The 16512-nt window shown below is 46.2% G+C and overlaps 1 protein-coding gene across 3 annotated transcripts in view; it reads left to right on the top strand.

Moving 5' to 3' along the window:
- The window catches only part of SEC14L1 (SEC14 like lipid binding 1), a 202778-nt gene that overhangs the window by 137724 nt on the left and 48542 nt on the right, over positions 1-16512 (top strand). For all 3 annotated transcript variants that reach the window (XM_063960441.1, XM_063960443.1, XM_063960442.1), the window contains 4 exons: positions 5490-5621; positions 14964-15092; positions 15547-15778; positions 16352-16461. In XM_063960441.1, the coding sequence (XP_063816511.1) occupies positions 5490-5621; positions 14964-15092; positions 15547-15778; positions 16352-16461 (603 nt within the window). The remainder of the gene's footprint in view (positions 1-5489; positions 5622-14963; positions 15093-15546; positions 15779-16351; positions 16462-16512) is intronic.

Here is a 16512-nt window from a genome sequence, read left to right on the forward strand (position 1 = left end):
AAAACGGGTGATAAGGCCGCCGAAAAGGGGGCGGAGCCTATCTCCTCAGCACACTGGCGCCATTTTCCCTCACAGCTCAGTTGGAGCGAAGCTCCCTGGCTCTTCCCTGCACTACAGAAAGGGTTAAAAAAAAGAGAGGGGGGCACTAATTAGGCGCAGTATTAAAACATACAGCAGCTATAAGGGGAAAAACACTTATATAAGGTTATCCCTGTGTGTATGTATGTATATATATATATATATATATATATATATATATATATATATATTTATATATACATATAGCGCTCTGGTGTGTGCTGGCATACTCTCCCTCTGTCTCCCCAAAGGGCTAGTGGGGTCCTGTCCTCTATCAGAGCATTCCCTGTGTGTGTGCTGTGTGTCGGTACGTTTGTGTCGACATGTATGAGGAGAAAAATGATGTGGAGACGGAGCAGAGTGTCTGTAACAGTGATGTCACCACCTAGGGGGTCGACACCTGAGTGGATGTACTGTTGAAAATTACGTGACAGTGTCAGCTCTGTATAAAAAAACAGTGGTTGACATGAGACAGCCGGCTATTCAGCTTGTGCCTGTCCAGACGTCTCATAGGCCGTCAGGGGCTCTAAAGCGCCCGTTACCTCAGATGGCAGATACAGACGCCGACACGGATACTGACTCCTGTGTCGACGGTGAAGAGACAATCGTGATTTCCAGTAGGGCCACACGTTACATGATTGAGACAATGGAAAATGTTTTATACATTTCTGATATTACGAGTACCACCAAAAAGGGGTATTATGTTCGGTGAGGGAAAAACTACCTGTAGTTTTCCTGAATCTGAAAAATAAAATGAGGTGTGTGATGATACGTGGGTTTCCCCCCGATAACAATTGATCATTTCTTAAAAAGTATTGGCTGTATACCCTTTCCCGCCAGAGGTTAGGGTGCGTTGGGAAACACCCCCTAGGGGGGATAAGGCGCTCACACGCTTGTAAGAACAAGGGCTCTACCTTCTCATGAGATGGCCGCCCTTAAGGATCCTGCTGATAGAAAGCAGGAGGGTATCCAAAAATGTATTCACACACATACTGGTGTTATACTGCGACCAGCAATCGCCTCAGCCTGGAGGTGCAGTGCTGGGTTGGCATGGTCGGATTCCCTGACTGGAAATATTGATATCCTAGATAAGGATAGTATATTATTGCCTATAGAGCATTTAAAAGATGCATTTCTATATATGCATGATGCACAGCGGAATATTTGCCGACTGGCATCAAGTATAAGTGCGTTGTCCAATTCTACCAGTAAAATGGTCAGGTGATGCGGATTCCAAACGGCATTTGGAAGTATTGCCTTTAAAAGGGGACATTTGGGGTCGGTCTTTTAGACCTGGTGGCCACGGCAACAACTGGGAAATCCACGTTTGTACCCCAGGTCGCCTCTCAAAATAAGACGCCGTATTATCAGGCGCAGTCCTTTGTTGGCAAGCGGACAAAAGGTTCCTCTTTTCTGCTCGTGACAGAGGGAGAGGAAAAAGGCTGAAGAGATTACCCAGTTTCCAGGAACAGAAATCCTTTCCCGCCTCTGCAAAAGCCCTCAGTATGACGCTAGGGCCTTACAAACTCAGGCACGGTGGGGGCCCGTTCTCAATGAATTTCAGTGCGCAGTGGGCTCACTCGCAAGTAGACCCCTGGATCCTTCAGGTAATATCTCAAGGGTACATATTGAAATTCGAGACGTCTCCCCCTCGCCGTTTCCAAAAGTCGGCTTTACCGACGTCTCCCTCTGACAGGGAGGCAGTTTTGGAAGCCATTCACCCAGCAGGTGATAATCAAGGTACCCCTCCTGCAACAGGGAACGGGGTATTATTCCACACTATTGTGGTACCGAAGCCAGACGGCCCGGTGAAACCGATTATAAATCTAAAATCTTTGAACACTTACATACAGAGGTTCAAATTCAAGATTGAGTCACTCAGAGCAGTGATTGCGAACCTGGAAGAAGGGGACTACATGATGTCTTGGGACATCAAGGATGCTTACCTTCATGTCAAAGTTTACCCTTCTCACCAAGGGTACCTCAGGTTATGGTACAGAACTGTCACTATCAGTTCAGACGCTGCCGTAGGGATGGTCCACGGCACCCCGGGTCTTTACCAAGGTAATGGCCGAAATGATATCCCTTCGAAGGAAGGGAATTTTAGTTATCCCTTACTTGGACGATTCCCTGATAAGGGTAAGATCCAGGGAACAGTTGGAAGTCGGTGTAGCACTATCTCAGGTAGTGTTGCGGCAGCACGATTGGATTCTCAATATTCCAAAATCGCAGCTGGTTCCGACGACTTGTCTTCTGTTTCCTAGGAATGTTCCTGGACACAGTCAAAAAAAAAAAAAAAAAAAAAAAAAAAAATGTTTCTCCCGGAAGAGAAAACCAGGGAGTTATCCGAGCTAGTCAGGAACCTCCTAAAACCGAACCAAGTCTCAGTGCATCAATGCACAAGGGTTCTGGGTAAAAATGGTGGCTTCCTACGAAGCAATCCCATTCGTTAGATTCCACGCAAGAACTTTCCAGTGGAACCTACTGGACAAATGGTCCGGGTCGCATTTTCAGATGCATCAGCGGATAACCCTGTCACCAAGGACAAGGGTATCCATCATGTGGTGGTTGCAGAGTGCTCATCTTCTAGAGGGCCGCAGATTCGGCATTCAGGACTGGGTCCTGGTGACCACGGATGCCAGCCTGCGAGGCTGGGGAGCAGTCACACAGGGAAGGAATATCCAGGGCTTAGGGTCAAGCCTGGATACATCACTTCACATAAATATCCTGAAGCTAAGGGCCAATTACAATGCTCTAAGCTTAGCAAGACCTCTGCTTCAAGGTCAGCCGGTGTTGATCCAGTCGGACAACATCATGGCAGTCACCCACGTAAACAGACAGGGTGGCACAAGAAGCAGGAGGGCAATGGCAGAAGCTGCAGGGATTCTTCGCTGGGCGGAAAATCATGTGATAGCACTGTCAACAGTATTCATTCCGGGAGTGGACAACTGGGAAGCAGACTTCCTCAGCACGACCTCCACCCGGGAGAGTGGGGACTTCACCCAGAAGTCGTCCACATGATTAAAAAACTCGACCGGTATTGCGCCAGGTCAAGAGACCCTCAGGCAATAGTTGTAGACGCTCTGGTAACACCGTGGGTGTACCAGTCAGTGTATGTGTTCCCTCCTCTGCCTCTCATACCCAAGGTACTGAGATTGATAAGATGGAGAGGAGAAAGCACTATATTCGTGGCTCCGGATTGGCCAAGAAGGACTTGGTAACCGGAACTTCAAGAGATGTTCACGGAGGATCCGTGGCCTCTACCTCTAAGAAGGGACCTGCTCCAGCAAGGACCCTGTCTGTTCCAAGACTTACCGCGGCTGCGTTTGACGGCATGGCGGTTGAACGCCGGATCCTGAAGGAAAAAAAAAAAAAAAAAGGCTTTCCGGATGAAGTCATCCCTATCCTGATCAAAGCCAGGAAGGATGTAACCGCAAAAACATTATCACCGCAATTGGCGAAAATATGTTGCGTGGTGCGAGGCCAGTAAGGCCCGACGGAGGAAATTCAACTGGGTCGATTCCTACATTTCCTGCAAACAGGAGTGTCTATGGGCCTGAAATTGGGGTCCATTAAGGTTCAAATTTGCGGCCCTGTCAATTTTCTTCCAAAAAGAACTAGCTTCAGTCCCTGAAGTTCAGACGTTTGTAAAAGGGGTACTGCATATACAGCCTCCTTTTGTGCCTCCAGTGGCACTTTGGGATCTCAATGTAGTTTTGGGTTCCAAAAGTCACATTGGTTTGAACCACTTAAATCTGTGGAGTTAAAATATCTCACATGGAAAGTGGTCATGCTGTTGGCCCTGGCCTGGGCCAGGCGCGTGTTCAGAATTGGCGGCTTTATCCTGAAAAAGCCCTTATCTGATGTTCCATTCGGACAGGGCGGAATTGAGGACTCGTCCTCAGTTTCTCCCCAAGGTGGTTTCAGCGTCTCACCTGAACCAACCTATTGGTGGTGCCTGCGGCTACTAGGGACTTGGAGGCCTCCAAGTTGCTAGACGTTGTCAGTGCCCTAAAAATATATGTTTCCAGGACGGCTGGAGTCAGGAAATCTGACTCGCTGTTTATCCTGTGTGCACCCAACAAGCTGGGTGCTCCTGCTTCTAAGCAGACTATTGCTCGTTGGATTTGTAGTACAATTCAGCTTGCACATTCTGTGGCAGGCCTGCCACAACCAAAAATCTGTAAATGCCCACTCCACAAGGAAGGTGGGCTCATCTTGGGCGGCTGCCCGAGGGGTCTCGGCTTTACAACTTTGCCGAGCAGCTACTTGGTCAGGAGCAAATACGTTTGTAAAATTCTACAAAATTAATATCCTGGCTGAGGAGGACCTGGAGTTCTCTCATTTGGTGCTGCAGAGTCATCCGCACTCTCCCGCCCGTTTGGGAGCTTTGGTATAATCCCCATGGTCCTTACGGAGTCCCCAGCATCCACTTAGGACGTTAGAGAAAATAAGAATTTACTTACCGATAATTCTATTTCTCATAGTCCGTAGTGGATGCTGGGCGCCCATCCCAAGTGCGGATTGTCTGCAATACTTGTACATAGTTATTGTTACAAAAATCGGGTTATTATTGTTGTGAGCCATCTTTCAGAGGCTCCTCTGTTATCATGCCGTTAACTGGGTTCAGATCACAGGTTATACGGTGTGATTGGTGTAGCTGGTATGAGTCTTACCCGGGATTCAAAATCCTTCCTTATTGTGTACGCTCGTCCGGGCACAGTGTCCTAACTGAGGCTTGGAGGAGGGTCATGGGGGGAGGAGCCAGTGCACACCAGTTAGTCCTAAAGCTTTCTTTAGATGTGCCCAGTCTCCTGCGGAGCCGCTATTCCCCATGGTCCTTACGGAGTCCCCAGCATCCACTACGGACTATGAGAAATAGAATTATCGGTAAGTAAATTCTTATTATTTCCGTGCCCACCATTCCACATAATATTCAATAATCACTTTCTTACAATAGATTCATTATTTAATCCTTCAGACAACCCCTTCCCCTCTCTCTCCTGGGCTGTGCCCAGAGTAATATTTTGCCTTTTAAACAAAAAATTTCTTCTGGTTTGGGGTTTTGTGTACTGTTTGCCTTTTTGCAATGCTCCTTCCTCTACTTCATTTTCCTTCTCCTGGTAACATAGAGCTGATACTCTATAGCAGGCAATCCCAACCACGGTCCTCAAGGCACACCAACAGTGCAGGTTTTAGTGATATCCAGGCTTCAGCACAGATGGTTAAATCAAAATAACTGAGCTACTAATTAAGTCACCTGTGCTGAAGCCTGGATATCACGAAAACCTGCACTGTTGGTGTGCCTTGAGGATCGTGGTTGGCAATGCCTGCTCTATAGGGACACTTGCAGTGGTGTGACAGGTGCAAATTTTTTTTTTTGTTAACCTCCTCTTTATCATGTTTTATAGATTGCAGGAGTAGACTATGTATACTTTATACAGAAAAATTCCTTAAACAGACGGGAACGCACTCTACACATTGAAGCTCACAATGAGACTTTTGCTAGCCGAATAGTTGTCCATGAGTATTGCTGTTACACTGTAAGTATTTCCATTTTGCTGCCACGCAACTGCATAAAGCATGTTTGATCTAGATCGCGTATTTACGTACCTAGACCCCTGTTGTCTATGCACCTCCACTGGGGCACTCCTCTTCTTGTTTCATGGACTCTTGTCATGCAGTGTTTATACATCTTCATCAGCTCTTGCCCTCTTAAGCCGGGTACACACTGAGACGATATCAGCCCGATATGCTGTTTCTGGACAAATCTGATCCACATATCGTTCAGTGTGTATGCCCGATATGTGGGGGCTTGTGATTGCATGCGATGTCGGCCACGCTGCATGGGCAACCGGGCGATATCGCATGTGACCTGGGGCTAATGAAGCATGGAACAGTGAACTTTCTGTTCTTCATTAGATCGTTCTGTTGTGTTCCCAGGGTTCGATATGTCAGCCTTTATTTTCTACAAGGGATTAGGGAAACAAGCAGAGACTTGCAAAAGTTGAATCCTCCTTTAGAAATGGCTTATTCTTGTTTGTTACAGGACCAAATTACATATGTACATTTCATAAAAAATCAGGGCTGGGAAAATGTAGTAATTATGCCTAATACTTCCTAAAATAAAATTTAACAAAAAGCATAACTGACATACAGTAATGACCTTGCCATTTTCCAGGTGAATCCTTACGAAGTATTTAAATAAATAAAATATGATGGCAATAACCTTGTTTGTTTCCTGCAGTTCTGCTTTTTCTCTCCAGTTTAGACTTTTTAGAATCAGCTGCACCCTAGTGTAATAATTTTGTTTTTTTGACGGCACCCCTAGGCCAGAAGTTTCTTAAATTCATTAAAAATGTTTCAATGAATTGTGTTAACCTGTCATAGTTAGGTTCAGTTATAGTGTTTCCGGCAGAGTAGGTGCGGACAGGCATTCCTGAAAAGGGGACGTGTCGGGCAGGCGAGGGGGTGTTTTCTTGTGACACGTTCCCAATTAGTCACTTTTAGGGGCTTGCCCAGCACTTATGGAGGAGCTGGGCTTCCCCCAAACTCTCCCCTCAATGTGAATAAGTGCCATTCAGCGGTGATCTTGAACAACTTTTCCACCCACAGGACACTGCAGTCCATGGGTATGGACGGCGCTTAGATTAGGGCAGGGCCAATTTTGCCACTTTAAAATTGGTCAGGGTGCTAAAACAGCCTAGTGTGAACACTAGGTTATATTGTGGTGGACAGTGTTGTGTTTCTGTTTGTCAACATATTTATGATAGCCCCAACCAATGCTTGTGGCTGACAAAAACAAACTATTTAAATACAATTATTATGAAATTTACTGATAATTTACCGATAATTCAAAGTAGCACAACATATAAATCTATTGTGAGCACCTGCAAATCATTAGGATGTAGCGCTTGATGCTAAGATGAACCTTGTCTACATTATTTTTCCCCACTGAATAAATGTATACTGTAACTCAGGTTGTTCAATCCTCTCCTAAATGTGCATATGTACTTTAGCTTTTTTCACAAATAGTAGTGTGTTTTTCTCTGACGTCCTAGTGGATGCTGGGACTCCGTCAGGACCATGGGGATTAGCGGCTCCGCAGGAGACAGGGCACAAAAATAAAAGCTTTAGGACTAGGTGGTGTGCACTGGCTCCTCCCCCTATGACCCTCCTCCAAGCCTCAGTTAGGTTTTTGTGCCCGTCCGAGCAGGGTGCAATCTAGGTGGCTCTCCTAAAGAGCTGCTTAGAAAAAGTTATTAGGTTTTTTATTTTCAGTGAGTCCTGCTGGCAACAGGCTCACTGCAACGAGGGACTTAGGGGAGAAGAAGTGAACTCACCTGCGTCAGGATGGATTGGCTTCTTAGGCTACTGGACACCATTAGCTCCAGAGGGATCGAACACAGGCCCAGCCATGGAGTCCGGTCCCGGAGCCGCGCCACCGACCCCCTTGCAGATGCCGAAAAGTGAAGAGGTCCAGAAACCGGCGGCAGAAGACTTTTCAGTCTTCATGAGGTAGCGCACAGCACTGCAGCTGTGCGCCATTGTTGTCAGCACACTTCACACCAGCGGTCACTGAGGGTGCAGGGCGCTGGGGGGGGGCGCCCTGGGCAGCAATGATAATACCTTGTTCTGGCTAAAAATACATCACATATAGCCCCTGGGGCTATATGGATGTATTTAACCCCTGCCAGGTCTCACAAACACCGGGAGAAGAGCCCGCCGAAATAGGGGGCGGGGCCTATCTCCTCAGCACACAGCGCCATTTTCCTGCACAGCTCCGCTGCGAGGAAGGCTCCCAGGACTCTCCCCTGCACTGCACTACAGAAACAGGGTAAAAACAGAGAGGGGGGGCACTTTTTTGGCGATATTGATATATTAAGCTGCTATAAAGGAAACAACACTTCTGTAGGGTTGTTCCTATATATTTATAGCGCTTGGGTGTGTGCTGGCAAACTCTCCCTCTGTCTCCCCAAAGGGCTAGTGGGGTCCTGTCTTCGATAAGAGCATTCCCTGTGTGTCTGCTGTGTGTCGGTACGTGTGTGTCGACATGTATGAGGACGATGTTGGTGTGGAGGCGGAGCAATTGCCGGTAATGGTGATGTCACCCCCTAGGGAGTCGACACCGGAATGGATGGCTTTGTTTATGGAATTACGTGATAATGTCAGCACGTTACAAAAATCAGTTGACGACATGAGACGGCCGGCAAACCAGTTAGTACCTGTCCAGGCGTCTCAGACACCGTCAGGGGCTGTAAAACGCCCTTTACCTCAGTCGGTCGACACAGACCCAGACACGGACACCGAATCTAGTGTCGACGGTGAAGAAACAAACGTATTTTCCAGTAGGGCCACACGTTATATGATCACGGCAATGAAGGAGGCTTTACATATCTCTGATACTGCAAGTACCACAAAAAGGGGTATTATGTGGGGTCTGAAAAAACTACCTGTAGTTTTTCCTGAATCAGAGGAATTGAATGAAGTGTGTGATGAAGCGTGGGTTAACCCCGATAGAAAACTGCTAATTTCAAAGAAGTTATTGGCATTATATCCTTTCCCGCCAGTGGTTAGGGCGCGCTGGGAAACACCCCCTAGGGTGGATAAGGCACTCACACGCTTATCAAAACAAGTGGCGTTACCGTCTCCTGAAACGGCCGCCCTCAAGGATCCAGCTGATAGGAGGCTGGAAACTACCCTGAAAAGTATATACACCCATACTGGTGTTATACTGCGACCAGCCATCGCCTCTGCATGGATGTGCAGTGCTGGGGTGGTTTGGTCGGATTCCCTGACTGAAAATATTGATACCCTGGATAGGGACAGTATTTTATTGACTATAGAGCAATTAAAGGATGCTTTTCTTTATATGCGAGATGCTCAGAGGGATATTTGCACTCTGGCATCGAGAGTAAGTGCGATGTCCATATCTGCCAGAAGAAGTTTATGGACGCGACAGTGGTCAGGTGATGCGGATTTCAAACGGCATATGGAAGTATTGCCGTATAAAGGGGAGGAATTATTTGGGGTCGGTCTATCGGATTTGGTGGCCACGGCAACAGCCGGGAAATCCACCTTTTTACCTCAGGTCCCCTCCCAACAGAAAAAGACACCGTCTTTTCAGCCGCAGTCCTTTCGTTCCTATAAGAACAAGCGGGCAAAAGGACAGTCATATCTGCCCCGAGGCAAAGGAAAGGGTAAGAGAGTGCACCAAGCAGCTCCCTCCCAGGAGCAGAAGCCCTCCCCGGCTTCTGCAAAGCCCTCAGCATGACGTTGGGGCTTTACAAGCGGACTCAGGGGCGGTGGGGGGTCGACTCAAGAATTTCAGCGCACAGTGGGCTCACTCACAGGTGGACCCCTGGATCCTGCAGGTAGTATCTCAGGGTTACAGGTTGGAATTCGAGAAGTCTCCCCCTCGCCGGTTCCTAAAGTCTGCTCTGCCAACGTCTCCCTCAGACAGGGCGACGGTATTGGAAGCCATTCACAAGCTGTATTCTCAGCAGGTGATAGTCAAGGTACCCCTCCTACAACAGGGAAAGGGGTATTATTCCACACTATTTGTGGTACCGAAGCCGGACGGCTCGGTAAGACCTATTCTAAATCTGAAATCTTTGAACCTGTACATACAAAAATTCAAGTTCAAGATGGAGTCACTCAGAGCAGTGATAGCGAATCTGGAAGAAGGGGACTTTATGGTGTCCCTGGACATCAAGGATGCTTACCTGCATGTCCCAATTTGCCCTTCACATCAAGGGTACCTCAGGTTCGTGGTGCAAAACTGTCATTATCAGTTTCAGATGCTGCCGTTTGGATTGTCCACGGCACCTCGGGTCTTTACCAAGGTAATGGCCGAAATGATGTTTCTTCTGCGAAGAAAAGGCGTATTAATTATCCCTTACTTGGACGATCTCCTGATAAGGGCAAGGTCCAGAGAACAGCTGGGGGACGTAGTAGCACTAACCCAAGTAGTGCTGCAACAGCACGGGTGGATTCTGAATTTTCCAAAATCTCAATTGACCCCGACGACACGTCTGCTGTTCCTGGGAATGATTCTGGACACGGTTCAGAAAAAGGTGTTTCTTCCGGAGGAGAAAGCCAGGGAGTTATCCGAACTTGTCAGGAACCTCCTAAAACCAGGAAAAGTGTCTGTGCATCAATGCACAAGAGTCCTGGGAAAAATGGTGGCTTCTTACGAAGCGATTCCATTCGGCAGATTCCACGCACGAACTTTTCAGTGGGATCTGCTGGACAAATGGTCCGGATCGCATCTGCAGATGCATCAGCGGATAACTTTGTCTCCACGGACAAGGGTGTCTCTTCTGTGGTGGTTGCAGAGTGCTCATCTGTTAGAGGGCCGCAGATTTGGCATACAGGACTGGGTCCTGGTGACCACGGATGCCAGTCTGAGAGGCTGGGGAGCGGTCACACAGGGAAGAAACTTCCAGGGAGTGTGGTCAAGCCTGGAGATGTCTCTTCACATAAATATACTGGAGCTAAGAGCGATTTTACAATGCTCTAAGCCTGGCAAAACCCCTGCTTCAGGGTCAGCCGGTGTTGATCCAGTCGGACAACATCACGGCAGTCGCCCACGTAAACAGACAGGGCGGCACAAGAAGCAGGAGGGCAATGGCAGAAGCTGCAAGGATTCTTCGCTGGGCGGAAGCTCATGTGATAGCACTGTCAGCAGTGTTCATTCCGGGAGTGGACAACTGGGAAGCGGACTTCCTCAGCAGACACGATCTACAACCGGGAGAGTGGGGACTTCATCCAGAAGTCTTCCACATGATTATGAACCGTTGGGAAAAACCAAAGGTGGATATGATGGCGTCCCGCCTCAACAAAAAACTGGACAGGTATTGCGCCAGGTCAAGAGACCCTCAGGCAATAGCTGTGGACGCTCTGGTAACACCGTGGGTGTTCCAGTCAGTGTATGTGTTTCCTCCTCTGCCTCTCATACCAAAAGTACTGAGAATTATACGGCAAAGGGGAGTAAGAACGATACTCGTGGCTCCGGATTGGCCAAGAAGAACTTGGTACCCGGAACTTCAGGAGATGCTCACGGAAGATCCGTGGCCTCTACCTCTAAGACGGGACCTGCTTCAGCAGGGACCGTGTCTATTCCAAGACTTACCGCGGCTGCGTTTGACGGCATGGCGGTTGAACGCCGAATTCTAAGGGAAAAAGGCATTCCGGAAGAGGTCATCCCTACCCTGGTAAAAGCCAGGAAGGAGGTGACTGCACAACATTATCACCGCATTTGGAGAAAATATATTGCGTGGTGTGAGGCCAGGAAGGCCCCGACGGAGGAATTTCAACTGGGTCGATTCCTACATTTCCTGCAAACAGGATTGTCTATGGGCCTCAAATTAGGGTCCATTAAGGTTCAAATTTCGGCCCTGTCGATTTTCTTCCAGAAAGAATTGGCTTCAGTTCCTGAAGTCCAGACTTTTGTAAAAGGAGTACTACATATACAGCCCCCGGTTGTGCCCTCAGTGGCTCCGTGGGATCTTAATGTAGTTTTGGATTTTCTCAAATCCCATTGGTTTGAGCCACTCAAATCGGTGGATTTGAAATATCTTACATGGAAAGTAACCATGCTACTGGCCCTGGCTTCAGCCAGGAGAGTGTCAGAATTGGCGGCTTTATCGTATAAAAGCCCATATCTGATTTTCCATTCGGACAGGGCAGAACTGCGGACGCGTCCTCAGTTTCTGCCTAAGGTGGTTTCAGCGTTTCACCTGAACCAGCCTATTGTGGTGCCTGCGGCTACTAGCGATTTGGAGGATTCCAAGTTGCTGGACGTTGTCAGGGCATTGAAAATATATATTTCAAGGACGGCTGGAGTCAGAAAATCTGACTCGCTGTTTATACTGTATGCACCCAACAAGCTGGGTGCTCCTGCTTCTAAGCAGACGATTGCTCGTTGGATTTGTAGCACAATTCAACTTGCACATTCTGTGGCAGGCCTGCCACAGCCTAAATCTGTCAAGGCCCATTCCACAAGGAAGGTGGGCTCATCTTGGGCGGCTGCCCGAGGGGTCTCGGCATTACAACTCTGCCGAGCAGCTACGTGGTCGGGGGAGAACACGTTTGTAAAATTCTACAAATTTGATACCCTGGCTAAAGAGGACCTGGAGTTCTCTCATTCGGTGCTGCAGAGTCATCCGCACTCTCCCGCCCGTTTGGGAGCTTTGGTATAATCCCCATGGTCCTGACGGAGTCCCAGCATCCACTAGGACGTCAGAGAAAATAAGATTTTACTTACCGATAAATCTATTTCTCGTAGTCCGTAGTGGATGCTGGGCGCCCATCCCAAGTGCAGATTGTCTGCTATACTTGTACATAGTTATTGTTACAAAAAAATCGGGTTGTTATTGTTGTGAGCCGTCTGTTCAGAGGCTCCTACGTTTGTCATACTGTTAACTGGGTTCAGATCACAAGTTGTACGGTGTGATTGGTGTGGCTGGTATGAGTCTTACCCGGGATTCAAAATCCTTCCTTATTATGTACGCTCGTCCGGGCACAGTATCCTAACTGAGGCTTGGAGGAGGGTCATAGGGGGAGGAGCCAGTGCACACCACCTAGTCCTAAAGCTTTTATTTTTGTGCCCTGTCTCCTGCGGAGCCGCTAATCCCCATGGTCCTGACTGAGTCCCAGCATCCACTACGGACTACGAGAAATATATTTATCGGTAAGTAAAATCTTATTTTTTGTTGTTTTTTTAATATTGCTAACTGATGGGGCAAATTTTCCAGTGAATGAATAAATAATTAAGGGATTTCTATTGTTTTTAAAAGATACAGCATAAATAAAAATTGAGATATATACCGTCGTCATTAGTAGATCTACATTTTCAAGAAATTGTGGTTTAAAGATTGTAGTAATAGGTAGAATTTAAAAAAAACAACAACAAAAACGGGAGAGAAGTAGAGATGACCAGTGTTTGAACGATGTAACTTTTATTTTTAAAAACAAGTCAGCTTACATAGATGGTATGTTACATTGAAGAACAAAATATTACAAGTGTATTAATAATCTGTAAAAACCCAATAAAATTAACAATTTGTTCATTTACTGAAAAGAAAAAACGGTTGGTGGCATCCATTACCTCCAGTGTATCAAATTCTAAAACCCTTTTAAAGCGGCTCAAACCAGAAGCAGAAATCCATTTTCCAACTTAGTCATTTGACTTCAGGAACCCTGTCGGAATCCACTAATCACAAGATTGCTTCAAAGCATAACATTAGATACTTATTATCTGTGAAAATTAAAGCGTGTTTTACTTCCACACCCATTCTGTTCCTGCTAACAGATGTGGTACAATCATTTCCGCTCGCTACCCCCAGAGTAGCGAGGGCATCCAACCCTTTACGCAGCTAAACCTGATTACTATAGGCGTGATAACTGGGAACACTTTAGAAAGGAGATTGGGCGTGATATGTCATTTGAATACCGCCCTTAGTGTTTATGTGCAAATATGGTTTCATGGTGGAACCATTTCTTATAGATGACACAAGTACATGCAATGTAACCTATCAGATCAGTTTTGCTTTGTCATTACGGTATGTGCTCATTTCATGAATATCTAAAGTCTGTGAATATAACTGAAACAATCATTTTGATGTGGTTTGATTGGGGTAGAAATAGAAACAGTTGAAGCATTGTTGTTTTCCAAGTTCTGTTAACTTCTATTAGTGGTGCATAGAATGGTAGCTGCGCAGTTGATTGGCCCATCACATTACAATAGACCAACAAAATAAACATGCATCCTACATGTTAGTAGTAATGCACAGATCTGTTACATACATTTGCAAACATATGTTATGCCACCAGCCACAGTAAGGTTCCTTTACTCTGCTGGTCATACACTACATGTTAATAGCACCACTTTGGGTCATTTGTAAATTCTGTTCATTGCAAATTTACAAATACAGGGCAGATGTATGATCTGGCGATATGGGGGGAAAAGGTATCCGTGCAACATTTTGTGCGCTGTACCACTTTCACCCGTGTGTGACGGCAGCGGTGTGTGCATGGTGACCGGTGTATAGCGCCACATATCCATATTGGTGGTGCTCTCTAAAAGCTAGCATGCCAGTATGCGGGGGCAATGTATGAACGACAGCTGCAGGTGCCCTATCTCCACAGCAGGTACAGCGCTGTCCCTTGCTCTGGAGGCATCCGGATGACTGGCTTCTCAGGAGATCTTGCGTGAGTAGTGAGATCTCGCGCATGCCCAGTGAACTGGCTGGGGTAGCGAGATAGCGCATCAGCACTAGGCTGTTGGACTGTGGGGAGGCTAGCAGATCACTCCTCCACTTTGGCATCCGAAATGTACATACATCTCGGCACTGCAGCTTCCTGAATTGCCTTGGTAAATACATCTACCTATGTGTGCAGAATAGTATTATATATACTCCTGACTGTTCTGTTCCCCAGTGTGTAAAAAGAAAAAAATGTATAACGTACATAAGGGATGCATATGTAGATTGGGGATATCAGTACCTTTTAGCACACTATTTGGACTAATAGAGGTTTGCTTGCATATCATTTACCTAGACTAGAGAATATATTTACTAAAACTTCTGAAAAGGAAAAACGGAGTTGTGACTAGTAAGCATCCAGTCAAATTCTGGATATCCTTATCTTTGCATTCTGGAAAATAGTTAGACCTTCCCATTTTCTTTCGGTTTTAGATCACATTGCTTTATGGTGGGGCTGCTGCTATTCATCCATAATTTGTACTCCACATGTGCAGTATTTTACTCAAGCACACATACATGTGGGGTATCCATGTGTTTTAGTGTTTAAGAATTAGGGAATGGTCTTTGCTTCCAGTTCCCCAAAGCATCATTAACTTTATCTTCACTGTTGTCCTTAAGGTACACCCCGACAATGATGACTGGACCTGCTTTGAGCAGTCTGCTAGCCTGGACATCAAGTCATTCTTCGGTTTTGAGAGCACAGTTGAAAAGATTGCCATGAAACAGTACACCAGCAACATCAAAAAGGCAAGTATATCCCACATATGGTAGTAATCAAAACGGAGAAAAAGAAAGTGATAGTTTAATGTTATTAGGGCAGTATGGATGGTGTAATGGTTAGCATTACTGCCTCACAGCACTGAGGTCATGGGATCGATTCCCACCATGGCCCTAACTGTGTGGAGTTTGTATATTCTCCCCGTACTTGCGTGGGTTTATTCCGGGTACTCCGGTTTCCTTCCACAATCCAAATATATACTGGTAGGTTAATTGGCTCCCCACACAATTAACCCTAGCATGAATGTGTGTGCGTGTACATGTGATAGGGAATATAGATTGTAAGCTCCACTGGGGCAGGGACTGATGTGAAAGGCCAAATATTCTCTGTAAAGCGCTGCGGAATATGTGCGCGCTATATAAATAACTGGTAATAAATAATATTAAATAAATACATTTTCATTGCTTGACCTTTTTTCTTAAGGGTAAAGAAATCATTGAGTATTACTTGAAGCAAATGGAGGAAGAGGGCATAACATATTTGCCTAGATGGGTTCCTGTCACAAAGCAGCAACAAGAGCTTCAGACATCTACCTCAGTCCATTCTGTGTCCCCGGCCCAGAATATACCTACCATAACATCTAGTGATGGGCAAAGTAGCAGGGATGCCCTATCCTCATCCAGTCCTCCGGAATCCCTCAGCAGCACTCCAGACGGTATGCCTCCTAGAGCTGGAACCTTCAGACAGTGTTTGTAATGTTTTCCATTCTTTTGAGTAGCTGGTAAATAAAAGCAGTTATGAAAAGGAAAGCGTGCAGCTTTTATTAATGTATCTGGTAACCAAACACACCAGGAATGTGTAGAGTCTAGATTAGCAGACTGTAATTATGTTATAAAGCAGAGTTTCTCAAAGTCCAACATTATAGTCCAGGTTTTAAGGATACCCATGCTAGAGTAATACAGTTGGTTAAATCAATTTAACTGAGGTACTAATTAAGTCACCTGTGCTCAAGCATGGATATCCTTAAAATCCTTACAGGAATGGTGGAGTCTGGGAAACTGTTATAGGGAAATGTCCTAATGAAAGAACCTGGCAGAGAGCGCATTTTCTTATACCGTATGCAAAGCTTGATGTAGAATAACACTTTATTCTTGCTCATTATGTGATGTCATATGAGATCCACAGCCATTTTCATGAGATGTGTACTGTGTTCTGGAAACTAGTTTGGTTGGAGGCAATCTCAGCTCTGTGTGCCAGAATCTTATGAGCTCATTGTTGTGTTTTATAGATAAATTAGATGCAGATTACATTAAACGTTATCTGGGAGACCTCACACCTTTGCAGGAGAGCTGCCTTATCCGCCTGCGACAATGGCTTCAGGAAACCCACAAGGGCAAAGTAAGTGTCTCCTTAAAGTGAACCTTAAATAACTGTGTCTATAGCCCTTTG

Source organism: Pseudophryne corroboree, chromosome 3 (assembly GCF_028390025.1).
Source record: "Pseudophryne corroboree isolate aPseCor3 chromosome 3, aPseCor3.hap2, whole genome shotgun sequence".
NCBI classification, from domain to species: Eukaryota; Metazoa; Chordata; class Amphibia; order Anura; family Myobatrachidae; genus Pseudophryne; species Pseudophryne corroboree.